The 14,028-nt window shown below is 44.9% G+C and overlaps 1 protein-coding gene across 1 annotated transcript in view; it reads right to left on the reverse strand.

Moving 5' to 3' along the window:
* IGFBP7 (insulin like growth factor binding protein 7) overlaps nucleotides 1-14,028 on the reverse strand; it is a 71,594-nt gene that overhangs the window by 1,039 nt on the left and 56,527 nt on the right. The window contains exons 2-4 of the mRNA XM_077848144.1: nucleotides 11,877-11,986; nucleotides 1,426-1,542; nucleotides 570-696 (exon numbers count right to left, since the gene is read on the reverse strand). Of these exons, the coding sequence (XP_077704270.1) occupies nucleotides 570-696; nucleotides 1,426-1,542; nucleotides 11,877-11,986 (354 nt within the window). The remainder of the gene's footprint in view (nucleotides 1-569; nucleotides 697-1,425; nucleotides 1,543-11,876; nucleotides 11,987-14,028) is intronic.

Below are 14,028 nucleotides of genomic sequence, written 5' to 3' on the forward strand. Positions count from 1 at the left end.
AAAGCTCAAAGTGAAGGACCAGAATTGCTCACAATCATTTACTTTAATTTTTTTTTTTTATTTATTTATGATAGGCACGCAGTGAGAGAGAGAGAGAGAGAGGCAGAGACACAGGCAGAGGGAGAGGCAGGCTCCATGCACCGGGAGCCAGATGTGGGATTCGATCCCGGGTCTCCAGGATCGCGCCCTGGGCCAAAGGCAGGCGCCAAACGGCTGTGCCACCCAGGGATCCCACAATCATTTACTTTAAAGTGGAAATTTAATGTAATGGTTGCAACACCAAGGAAGACTGCCATGTGGATAGAAGGTTGTGGGAAATATAAGCCATTCCATTGAAGTTTTGAGTTTTGACTTTTACATGTGAGATAAGATGAAAGCATCTAAGTCTTAACAGTAGCGTTCCATCAACTGTCCAGATGTTCTCGTAGAGCCATGTGCTCCACATGTTGATGGCATGTCTTTGTGGCTAACAACTTCAGTAAGAGCTACGTCTAAATTTCATCCTTGGTTCTGTTTCTCTATGAGACAAAACCACTAATCCTTAAATGGTTGTGAGATTCATTACCTACCTTTTTTCACTGGTATTTCATGTAAGGCATCAACCACTGTGATTTTTGCTGATGCTGAAGCCTGTCCTTGGGAATTGGATGCATGGCACTCGTATTCTCCAGCATCCTCCTTACTGAGAGGAGATACCTATGAAAGAAAAAGGATCGTTAGCTCCTCTATGGCAGTCCTCTCTTTCCCAGTGGCTCCAGTTAGGTCATTATTTCTTAGGCTGAATAGGGGATTCCTAGCAGAGGTACTGCCAGAAACAGTGCAGATACTGTGCTGGAAGAGTGAGGCAGCTGCCCTTCTGTTCTGCCAGGAGCACTGACGCTCTGAGGAAACACCACTGACAGCTTCTGAACACAATGTATAGGTGAAGAACTGGGGACATGTGCCATACCAGCTTGAGGAAGACTACTAGTGGATATAAGTACAATTTAGGAGCATCAGAGGTCAAATAAAAATAACCATTAAGAATTGATTAAAATAATGGTTGGGCCACTTAGTTCCCCGTGAGGATTTTGCTTTGAATTTTTTTTTTAAAGTAAGCTTCCAGGCTCAGCATGGGGCTTGACTGAGCTCACAACTCAGATCAAGAGTCACATGCTCTACTGACTGCCAGCCAGGCACCCGTGCTTTGAATTCTTAAGAGAAAATATTCTCATTTATTTGTTGGTTGTTTCCAAAACATTGAACCAATCTCAGCTCTTTAAGTTCCCTCTGAAAGAGGAGTAGCAGTTTCCTGGTAGGCTTGTTCCAAAGAGTGTGTGGTGTGGCAGGGCAAATACTTGCAGCCTGGCAGGACATCTGGCACTTTTGCCAGGCTTGCTGTGTCTAATCCTAGGAATGAAATCCTTGGCAGCTCTTGGTACTCACCAGCACCCAACCAGTGACTTCATGCTTTTCTGGGCCACCCCGGGTCTGAATAGCCAGGTTGTCCCGGTCACCAGGCAAGAGTTCTGTCCTTTGAACTCCATAGTTACCCCTTTTTACCTGCAAAAACAAAAGCAAATAGTCTTAAGTTTTCTTGTACTGAAAAACCAACTTGGAAGCAGCCACATTTTTAGAATTGTGTGGGGTATGCGTCAGACTTTCTAACTGGATTAAACCCAGCAATTTCCCTGTTACTCTTTCCTGAATACTTAACTATAGATCTTATTTCTTCCTGTCAGTTTCCCTCTAAGTTTATATATTTTAAACTAATTATTTTTCTGCATGCTTGGGGAAGGCACACCATCATACTTTGCTGCCACTGACTACCATCCTTCACTCATGCCCTCATAAATTCTGTTTTTTGCTGAGCTTTTTCTTGCTTGCCATGCCATGTTTGACAAACTGTCACCAAGTGCTAGATTTGATTCTTGGGACCTTGAGTAGGAGGCTATGCTCTGCAACCACTTCAGTAATAGAAAACAGTAGGTTGAGTCCAAAATCAGTACCATTCTTTTTGTTTGGAGGGCTAAGAGTTCATTCTAATGATTTACTAAAGAACTGAGAGCAAAAAAATGCCTGTCAAATACACACTGCTGGCTCTGTTCTCTTATGACAAAAGCTGCTTGCTGCCCACCCCTGTGCGTCATGATGGAAATAGGGATGGGTTAAGACATTCCATCTCCTTGGTTTGAGGGTAATAGTGAACTCTGTCCTAATTTCCCCCTCATGACCTGTGTTCATATTATAAACTGGAAAATACGCAAAAGTATATGGAAAAATAAAATGTACTTGTAACCCTTATGTACATACACATTTAGTATAAATTTCTAAAAGTGGAATTGTTGAGTCAGGGTACAAATATTTTAAGGCTTGTGATAAGGATGGGCTTTAAAAAAAAAGCGATACAGGAAGCAATGTTTTGTTTATTCCATCTCAGGCCACCTGTAAGAGGTTGATGTTTAACTGATAAGTAACTTCTAATTAGGAAAAAGGACTTGCAATCTCACAAGTAGTTTTCATTTTATTGAGCAGATTATGAGTCACAAAAAAACAGGTGACATACTATATGGACACTCTACATTAGTGTTGCATCTCCCTGTGTGTCCCACTCCTACTACACATCAGTAAGCTTGTCTCAACTTCAAGTCTACTCATTTTCTGTGGCGTGACACCAGGGCTAGGGCTCTGAAAACCATGAGGGACCTAGGCCAACTCCTCTACTTTATAAAAAAATACCTAGCATTATTGATTTGGAATGCCTGGATTTTGCTTGCCTGCTTAGCGCCCCCCACCCCCCGGGGTTTCCCCCTATTGTGACCATTAGAGAAAGCCAGGTTAGTGTTTTTCATTTTTTTTTTTTTTTTAATTTTTATTTATGATAGTCACAGAGAGAGAGAGAGAGAGGCAGAGACATAGGCAGAGGGAGAAGCAGGCTCCATGCACCGGGAGCCTGATGTGGGATTCGATCCCGGGTCTCCAGGATCGTGCCCTGGGCCAAAGGCAGGCGCCAAACCGCTGCGCCACCCAGGGATCCCTTTTTTTTTTTTTTTTTTTTAATTTTTATTTATGTAGTGTTTTTCACATGGAAGAGCTATCAAGACGAAACAGATAAACTCCGTAGGCATCTTTTTTCCTCCCATTTACCAAGTAGCTGGCAAAAACAGTTTATGCTAGTGCAGATTTTGAAATATTTGAAAATGGTTATAACCATGGTGTGAGAGTATTGATTCAATGGCCAAAGTAACGTATCTCTGGTCTTTAGTGAATTTCAGAATTCTTCTAGAGCTCTGTGTGTGACCAGAGCAGAAAAACTCTACTCCATGGAAAATAATCTCAGCAACTGCTGGTCCTCAGGTTACGTCACTCTTAGGAGCATTCTGCGCCAGTAAACCTGGTCTACTGTATAAACTGCTCTCAAGTTGGATTGGAAAGCAAATCTTTATATGTAACAGAACTCACATTCTAATACATTGTAAAAAGCTACTCACCACATAGAAAACATGTAGAAATGTCAAGAATTATTACATGGTACATTTTTATATGGCACATTTCCTTGCTCCCTCATGTGAGGGGAGTTTGTCGATCAATGTGTTTTATAGTTTGAAAAAAAAAAAAGAAAAGAAAAGGATGCTGGCTGAGAAAAGTGGATTCTAAGACAATTTGACAGATGTGCAATGGGCTGGACGTGCTTCAGAGTTTGAACCTTAGAAATTTAGGCAAAAAAAAAACTGCCTAGCAGTCACTGCTCACCATAAGGGGTCAACTAGGTGAATCAGAGGGAGACCCAGGAAGTCATTTCAGCTCTGCTTGTATTTTAGCTGCAACAACATCTTCCTGAATCCTGCTATTGCAAATAAGCAATTAATGAAAAGTGCCCGTGGTTACAAAGCAGGATGAGTTAGTCTGACTCTTACAGGTTAATACATTTCAAGGGTTCACTGAATTTCAGGGAACCATTAGAGGATTTTTATGCAGTATAGAACATACTTGCTGTGCCTTTTTGATGAAGTTTCAGAAGAGGTTTATGATGAAATAAATACATGTCTGTTGAAACTTGCATATCCCCGGCCACTGTAACCCACTAAAAACAAAATAATTGTCTAGGAAAGATATTTTTAATACGTGAGAAAGGGTCAATAAATATCTCCTGTACAAAAAGCCACAGACTAGAAACAACCCAAAAGAGAAATGGGTAAAGAATATTTGAACACAATTCACATAACACACAATATGAAAAATACTCTTTTCAAAATATATAAAGAACTTATACAACTCAACCCCCCCAAAACAATCCAATTAAAAATGAGAAGACAGACATTGCTATAAAAATGAAATGTGGATGGCCAACAGACACATGAAAAATGCTCAACATCACTCACCATCAGGGAAATACCAATCAAAACTACAATGAGATATCACCTCATACCTGTCAGAATGGCTAAAATCAACAACACAAGAAACAGGTGTTGGCACGGATGTGGAGAAAATGGAACCCTCATGCACTGCTGGTAGGAATGCAGACTGGTGCAGCCACCGTGGAAAGAAAGCAGTATGGAGGCTAATCAAAAAGTTAAAAATAGAACTACCCTATGATCCAGGAATTGCACTATTATTTACCCCAAAGATACAGAAACACTAACTCAAGGGGATACATGCATCCCTATGTTTATAGCATTATTTACAATAGCCAAATTATAGAAGCAACTCAAGTGTCCACTGAAACGTATATATATGTATACATACACACATACACAATGGAATATTATTCAGTCATAAAAAGTGAAATCTTGCCATTTACAATGACATGGATGGAGCTAGAGGGTATTATGCTAAGTGAAATCAGTCAGAGAAAGACAAATACTAAATGATTTCACTTGTATGTTGAATTTAAGAAACCAAAGAAGCAAAGGGGAAAAAAATCAAGAAATAGACTTTTTTTTAAAAAGTAGGCTCCATGCTGGGCATGGAATCCAATACATGGCTTGAACTCATGACCTTGAGATCAAAACCTGAGCTGCAATCAAGCGTCGGATGCTTAACCCACTGAGCCACCCAGGTGCCCTTACAGACAGACCCCTACCTCTAGAGAACAAACTGCTGGTTGCCAGAGGGGAGGTGGAGGGGGGAACAGGTGAAATTGGTGAGGGGGCTTAAGGAGTGCGCTTGTAAGGAGCACCGGGTGATGTATGGAATTGATAAAAATCACTATATCGCACACTGGAAACTAATATAACACTATGTTAACTATACTGGAATTAAAATAAAATTAGGGGCCCATGGGTGGCTCATTCGCTTACGCATCTGACTTCAGCTCAGCTCATGATCTCAGGGTCTTAGGATTGAGCCCAGCTTGCGCTCTCTGCACAAGGGAGAAGAGTCTGCTTGTCCTCCTGCACCCACCCCCACACTCGTGTGCTCTATCTCTCTCAAATAAAGAAAATCTTAAAAAATTTAAAATAAAAGACTGCTGAACCCCAAAGAAAATTTACAATGTGATAAAATGTATCCTCAATGTAGTCAAAGAAATTAAAGCAATAACAAAAGGATATTTTTAGCCATCATTAACAAAAATTAAAAAGTTGGGCAATATTCAGTGCTGGTGAGGATGCAGGGAAATGGCACCCCTACACTACTGGGGAGGGTGTGAACCGCTACAATCTATTTAGAAAGTAATCTGACAATGTCTATTAAAACTAGCATTAAAACAAATCTTTTGACCTACCTAGTCATGGATCTTTTGGGGGGAGTCCATCTTCTAGGGGAAAAAAATAAAAGCACTTGCATATAGAATATGTATATACTCATATTATTTAAGGTGGTCAAAAATTAGAAACAATACAGGAATTGTTTAATAATTATGGTACACTCTCATACTAGGAATATCATGTAGTTACCGAGAGCAGACCTGGAGGGATGCCCAAGAAATTAATTGAGAAAAGCCAGTATCACAGTAACATGCTCCCCCCTATGCCTGCCACATACTGGGAATATGTGCCGGTGTCTGGACACAAATAAGGGTCTAGAAAGAAAAACCAGGGCAGTTCACTTGGTTATTTCAGGGAGTGGAAGACGGTGGGAGATTTTGAACTCTTTTTTTTACGTCTTTGGAGAGTCTCTCCTAATATTACTATCATCACTTTTTAAAATTTATTTAAAAAAAATTTTTTAACTACTTATTTGAGACCGAGTGAGCGAGAGCACAGAAGTAGAGGGAGAAGCAGACTCCCCACTGCACGGGGAGCCTGACACGGGGCTCGATCCCAGAACCCTGAGATCATGACCTGAGCCAAAGGCAGATGCTTAACCAACTGGGCACCACTCAGGTGCCCCATCACTATTTTTTTTCCTATCACTATTTTTAATTAAAGAACTATTTCTGGGGGTCATGAAAGCCCAAATCTGCAGAAATGTTCAGGCAGGAAAAGAACAAAGAGCTTTGGTCTCAGAAACTACAAGCGTTTGGAAGGAATTCTAGGTGTTTTATCTTCTCCATAAGCATCATCTCTGACCTGCTGGGTTAAGGCTCTCTCAGCCTAAAATATGGCTATTTCAGTTCATTTCTCCATCTCAAAATACTGCTCCTGGAATCTTTCTAGGCTGGGGGTTTGCTGGAGAAGTATGGGCCTCGTCAACATCACACAGTAACTAGAGGCCACAGAGTACAGACCACAAGAGGCGCCACCGTAGCCTTCAGTGTCTGAGGGAGAAGGCTCGTTCCGCACGCTCTGCAGCTGCTGGGAGTTAGTTTTTTTTTTTTTTTTTAAGATTTTATTTATTTATTCATGAGAGACACAGAGAGAGAGAAAGGCAGAGACACAGGCAGAGGGAGAAGCAGGCTCCATGCAGGGAGCCCGACGTGGGACTCGATCCCGGGTCTCCAGGATCAGGCCCTGGGCCGAAGGCGGCGCTACACCGTTGAGCCACCTGGGCTGCCCACTGGGAGTTAGTTCTTGAGCAAGGAAGACAAGCTGCCTTCTTGAACTTCAAGCTTGACACTTGAGACTCTAACATCCATTTATAATCCGAAAGCAATTCTGGGCTTAAATTGAATTTGAACGTGACCTTTTTCTGGTTTGTATTCTTAACAGTTTGGTTACAGGGAAAGTGGGGAGAAACAAATGGCTTGTTTAATTATTTAGGTCGGTGACATGGCCTGTAGTGACAAATACATTTTGCGTTGGAAATTTGCGTTTTTGGGATCCCCGGGTGGCTCAGCGGTTTAGCGCCTGCCTTTGGCCCAGGGCGGGATCCTGGGGTCCCGGGATAGTGTCCCACGTCAGGCTCCCTGCATGGAGCCTGTTTCTCCCTCTGCCTGTGTCTCTGCCTCTCTCTCTCTATGTCTATTATAAATAAATAAATAAAATCTTTAAAAAAAAAAGAAATTTGCGTTTTTGAAATATGCAAAATTTACTGTGAAATTTCACTGTCCTTTTTTTTTTTTAAGATTTTATTTATTTATTTATTCATGAGAGGCACAGAGAGAGGCAGAGACACAGGCAGAGGGAGAAGCAGGCCCCATGCAGGGAGCCCAATGCGGGCCTTGGGCCTCAATCCCGGGACCCCAGGATCGCACCCTGGGCCAATGTCAGGCGCTAAACCGCTGAGCCACCAGGGATCCCCTTCACTGTCCTCTTTAACAGAAGTTACAGCTGTAAAGGTTGGTCGCAACATTGCTGGTGGTGTCTCTGCCCCCCTACCCCCATTTTTGGAATCCCCCTGACCTCACTCCCACCAGATGGCCCCATGAGGATGATGCAGCCCGCTGGCCAGAGGGTGGCAGGTGGCCCCACCCGAGTCAGCGTCCTTCTAGGGGACAATGCAGCAGGGACAGGGGAAGCCCTTTCTTTCCTCTAGAGTCTTCAAGGGGTGATCATAACATGCGTCCGGAGCTGCCAATGACAATGCTGCCGACCGTGTGGGGCTTTTTGAAGTAGAAGGAAAAAATGAGACGCACACGCGGAGATCAAAGTCCAGACCCGAGTCCTGACCACACTGCGCACCTGGATCTAGGCACCCCAGAGGCAGGAGTCGCCACTCCCCACTCTCCCTTTTTCTTGCTCAGGGTAGTTTGAAGGGAGGTTCTTACAACCTGCCACATCAAGATTCTGACCATGGGAGCCAAGATCCCCCTGGAATTCCAGAAGTGGATCCTCTGGTCAGATACCTGCAAACAAAATAATCAAGAGACCATCTCAGAGCTCGCTGGAGAAGTGAACCAGCCCAGAAAGGGGTACCTGGTTACGCCTTTCTCCTTAAACTCTATTTCCTTGTTGTTAGCACAAGTTTGATGGTATTTACTCCATCGCATTGTTGGGAGGCTTCACCCTGTCAACATGCAGAAAAAAAGGGGGTGCCTGGGTGGCTCAGTGGTTGAGTGTCTGCCTTTGGCTCAGGTCGTGATCCCAGGGTTCTGGAATCGAGTCCCCACAACAGGCTCCCTGCAGGGAGCCTGCTTCTCCCTCAGCCTGTGTCTCTGCCTCGCTCTGTCTCTCATGAATAAATAAATACAATCTTTAATAAACAAATAAATAAAACCTTGAAAATGCACAAAAAGGGAAATAATGTAAAATCATAGAGTATAACCGTGAAGTACTATTTGATCTGGGAAATGAGTGTTTTCCCTTCTACAGACATGCTGGGAATACGTTATCCTTCAAATGTGATGACAATTACACAAGATAATACCACTTGAGGAGAAATATTTCCAGGAACAGTAGGTGACACCAACAGCGTTAACTCTGCTGATAACAAGCCTGCGTTCCTTTATGGACTCTTTACAAAAACTATATGCCACCTTCATCATACAGAGGAGGAGATGGAGGTTTAGAGCACTGCTTCTTACTTTAGGCGATTTTTTCCCCCAGGAGACATTTGGCAATGTCCTGATACACTTCTGGCTGTCCCCAGCTGGAGGGGGCAGGTGCTACTGGCATCCAGCTGGTGGAGGCCAGGGATGATGCTAAGCATCTTAACAATGCACAGCGCAGCCCCCACATCAAAGAATTATCTGCTTCAAAATATATCTTTTTAAGATTTTATTTATTTATTCATGAGAGACACACACACACACACACAGAGGCAGAGACACAGGCAGAGGGAGAAGCAGGCTCCATGCAGGGAGCCCGACGTGGGACTCGATCCCGGGTCTCCAGGATCAGGCCCTGGGCCGAAGGCGGCGCTACACCGTTGAGCCACCTGGGCTGCCCACTGGGAGTTAGTTCTTGAGCAAGGAAGACAAGCTGCCTTCTTGAACTTCAAGCTTGACACTTGAGACTCTAACATCCATTTATAATCCGAAAGCAATTCTGGGCTTAAATTGAATTTGAACGTGACCTTTTTCTGGTTTGTATTCTTAACAGTTTGGTTACAGGGAAAGTGGGGAGAAACAAATGGCTTGTTTAATTATTTAGGTCGGTGACATGGCCTGTAGTGACAAATACATTTTGCGTTGGAAATTTGCGTTTTTGGGATCCCCGGGTGGCTCAGCGGTTTAGCGCCTGCCTTTGGCCCAGGGCGGGATCCTGGGGTCCCGGGATAGTGTCCCACGTCAGGCTCCCTGCATGGAGCCTGTTTCTCCCTCTGCCTGTGTCTCTGCCTCTCTCTCTCTATGTCTATTATAAATAAATAAATAAAATCTTTAAAAAAAAAAGAAATTTGCGTTTTTGAAATATGCAAAATTTACTGTGAAATTTCACTGTCCTTTTTTTTTTTTAAGATTTTATTTATTTATTTATTCATGAGAGGCACAGAGAGAGGCAGAGACACAGGCAGAGGGAGAAGCAGGCCCCATGCAGGGAGCCCAATGCGGGCCTTGGGCCTCAATCCCGGGACCCCAGGATCGCACCCTGGGCCAATGTCAGGCGCTAAACCGCTGAGCCACCAGGGATCCCCTTCACTGTCCTCTTTAACAGAAGTTACAGCTGTAAAGGTTGGTCGCAACATTGCTGGTGGTGTCTCTGCCCCCCTACCCCCATTTTTGGAATCCCCCTGACCTCACTCCCACCAGATGGCCCCATGAGGATGATGCAGCCCGCTGGCCAGAGGGTGGCAGGTGGCCCCACCCGAGTCAGCGTCCTTCTAGGGGACAATGCAGCAGGGACAGGGGAAGCCCTTTCTTTCCTCTAGAGTCTTCAAGGGGTGATCATAACATGCGTCCGGAGCTGCCAATGACAATGCTGCCGACCGTGTGGGGCTTTTTGAAGTAGAAGGAAAAAATGAGACGCACACGCGGAGATCAAAGTCCAGACCCGAGTCCTGACCACACTGCGCACCTGGATCTAGGCACCCCAGAGGCAGGAGTCGCCACTCCCCACTCTCCCTTTTTCTTGCTCAGGGTAGTTTGAAGGGAGGTTCTTACAACCTGCCACATCAAGATTCTGACCATGGGAGCCAAGATCCCCCTGGAATTCCAGAAGTGGATCCTCTGGTCAGATACCTGCAAACAAAATAATCAAGAGACCATCTCAGAGCTCGCTGGAGAAGTGAACCAGCCCAGAAAGGGGTACCTGGTTACGCCTTTCTCCTTAAACTCTATTTCCTTGTTGTTAGCACAAGTTTGATGGTATTTACTCCATCGCATTGTTGGGAGGCTTCACCCTGTCAACATGCAGAAAAAAAGGGGGTGCCTGGGTGGCTCAGTGGTTGAGTGTCTGCCTTTGGCTCAGGTCGTGATCCCAGGGTTCTGGAATCGAGTCCCCACAACAGGCTCCCTGCAGGGAGCCTGCTTCTCCCTCAGCCTGTGTCTCTGCCTCGCTCTGTCTCTCATGAATAAATAAATACAATCTTTAATAAACAAATAAATAAAACCTTGAAAATGCACAAAAAGGGAAATAATGTAAAATCATAGAGTATAACCGTGAAGTACTATTTGATCTGGGAAATGAGTGTTTTCCCTTCTACAGACATGCTGGGAATACGTTATCCTTCAAATGTGATGACAATTACACAAGATAATACCACTTGAGGAGAAATATTTCCAGGAACAGTAGGTGACACCAACAGCGTTAACTCTGCTGATAACAAGCCTGCGTTCCTTTATGGACTCTTTACAAAAACTATATGCCACCTTCATCATACAGAGGAGGAGATGGAGGTTTAGAGCACTGCTTCTTACTTTAGGCGATTTTTTCCCCCAGGAGACATTTGGCAATGTCCTGATACACTTCTGGCTGTCCCCAGCTGGAGGGGGCAGGTGCTACTGGCATCCAGCTGGTGGAGGCCAGGGATGATGCTAAGCATCTTAACAATGCACAGCGCAGCCCCCACATCAAAGAATTATCTGCTTCAAAATATATCTTTTTAAGATTTTATTTATTTATTCATGAGACACACACACACACACACACACACACACACACACACACACACACACAGGCAGAGACACAGGCAGAGGGAGAAGCAGGCTCCATGCAGGGAGCCCGACGTGGGACTCGATCCCAGGTCTCCAGGATCACACCCTGGAGACCAAAGGCAGGCGTTAAACCGCTGAGCCCCGCAGGGATCCCTGCTTCAAAATGTTAATAGTGCTCAGGGGAAGAAACCTGGGGGCAGGGGGGCCTTAGAACTCTCGTGACCTGGTTACTCACATCTTTAACCATGATGCTGCTATGCTGTACCGTCTCTGGTGAGGACACACACATGCTCACACTCACACGCGCACACACTCACATGCTGGGTTTGGGTGTTCAGCATTATAGTTTTCCAGTTCCTAGGACTCCAGCCTCAGGCCCTGATAACAAAAGCAGAGCGGAGACCATTCTGGAGGTCAGTAAAATCGGTCTGTGGATCCAGGGGAAGTGTCTGGAAGGTCACCACAAGGCTTCACCTCTGAGGAGCGGCAGGGAGTAGGAGAGGCCGGCAGCCTTGGAGGCCTTCCTGAAATCTGGGCCACTGACCTTGTTCCAGATGAGGACAGGGGTTGGGATTCCGATGACCTCACAGCTCAAGTACACCTGGGCGCCAGTGACATTCCAGATGTCCTTGGGGGGTGTCACAATGGAAGGACCTACAAGAGAGAACACAAAGCCAAACACATCTTTTTAAACCATCTTTTTCTCACGTTAGCATTCTAGGAAGTAAATACTTGACTCTGTTTAGGAGGCTGTGCCCCCTGTGCATTACCTAAAATAAATTTCAAAGACCAGAGCCTGGCATCCCCCTGCCACCAGCATGATTTGAAGCTCTGCTTTGGAAATGCACACATCTAAACAAACAGATATCATTAGGAAGAAAAATTCACTGTTGACAAAATTTTCCACTCCCTTAATTCATGTTTAATGGCTTATTATTTTTTTTAAAGATTTTATTTATTCATTCATGAGAGACACACACAGAGAGAGGCAGAGACACAGGCAGAGGGAGAAGCAGGTTCCGTGCAGGGAGCCCGACGTGGGACTCGATCCCGGGACTCCAGGATCACGCCCTGGGCGGACAGCGGCGCTAAACCGCTGAGCCACCCGGACTGCCCATGTTTAATGGTTTATTTTTTTATTTTTTATTTTTTTTGTTTAATGGTTTAAATGCACCGGCTGTTTTGCATTATCTGGGATGTCCCAATTAATATAATAAAATTTAGTTCCAAAATGTTGAGCTTTATTTCCTTCTCGTTTACCAGGATTTTTTTTTTCTTGTTTTAAGAAAACAGGGCTCAAACTCACAAACCTGAGATCAAGACCTGAGCCGAGATCAAGAGTCGGTGCTTGATCATCTGAGCCATCCAGGCGCCCCAGTCTTTGTGTTTTTAAATGGTTGGTGTGTGTGTGTGTGTGTGTGTGTGTGTGTGTGTGTATTTCATGATGCAAAAATTGTAAGTCACATTTCAGTGTCCATAAATTAAGTTTTTTACTGGAACACAGTCATGCGAGTCTGGCAATTGTGGCCCGGGGCTGTATGGCATGAAACAACCAATTTACAAATTGGCCCCTTAAGGAAGAAGCGCTGATACCTTCTCTCATCAGCCTACCAATGCCTAAAGATGTCACAGGAAAGCCGCAGGGCTCCACACGACCTCCCTCTACACGTTACCTGGAGCTGGTGTAGGTAAACCCACCTGCTGGTCCAGCTCTGAACTGTAACACTTCTGAAACCAATAGGTACTGAGAGGGCTATGCTCACTGCTTCTTGGGTGTGGGGGGGTGGGGGGTGCAGCTCCCCAGCATCTGCTGTAGAAGAGGCCCACACACCTGCTTCTTAGTGGGTTGTATTTAATATTTCACTTCTGCAAATTCTGAATGGCAGGTCTCAAGCACAGGGGCCTTCGGGGAGATTAGGGACAGTCCCCAGAACAGGGAGGGAGGTGGAGCTGGAGCCTACCTCCCCGCCCCCCCACGCCCCCTCTTCCTGGTAGGACAGCCCACCACTCCAGAACCAAACCTGGCCCATCCTCAATGCTCAATGCCGTTTCTTGAACGAATGAGTTAATCATTCCCTCTGAATTTCAGCTCTCCACTGCCTCGAGTCTTCTGCCAAATAAAATGTCTAACTGTAAGGGTCATCTTGCGTCAGTGTCCTGGGAAAGGGACAACTTCCCCTTTAGGCCTGGAAAATTTTCTGGCATAATCAGCATTCAAAGGACACAAAATCTCCCCTTTTGCAACAGGCTATTTCCAGCACACTAGTAATTTTTTGAAATAGAAAGGAAATAACTCCAGCATATAAGATTTTTTCCCACTCATCTAAAGTATTGGTTGCTGATTTTTTTTTTCTAATCCCTCAGGGTATTTTTATTTTTTCCCCTTTGTAAGAATGTGCAAAACAATCAAAGTTCTGAAAGTTCTAAATATATTTCGTGCTTCCTTCCCTCTAAACCATAGGTCTGAGGAGGAAACGTCTATCTTGGCCAGGGGTCTTGGCTTTTCAGTTGCAGATGTGGAGATGCGGTGAGCAAGGCCAGGCTGTGTTTGTGTGTCTTTCTGGCTCTGTCTCCGGTGCTTCCTAGTCTGACTGAAGCAACAGGGGACCCCGCAAAGGCCTGGGCCGGGCCTGACCCCACCCCAGCCTTCCTCCAGGGTCCTGGGACCCAGGGGCTGAGCTGCCAGCGAACCGGAT

Source organism: Canis aureus, chromosome 14 (genome assembly GCF_053574225.1).
Source record: "Canis aureus isolate CA01 chromosome 14, VMU_Caureus_v.1.0, whole genome shotgun sequence".
Taxonomy (NCBI): Eukaryota; Metazoa; Chordata; class Mammalia; order Carnivora; family Canidae; genus Canis; species Canis aureus.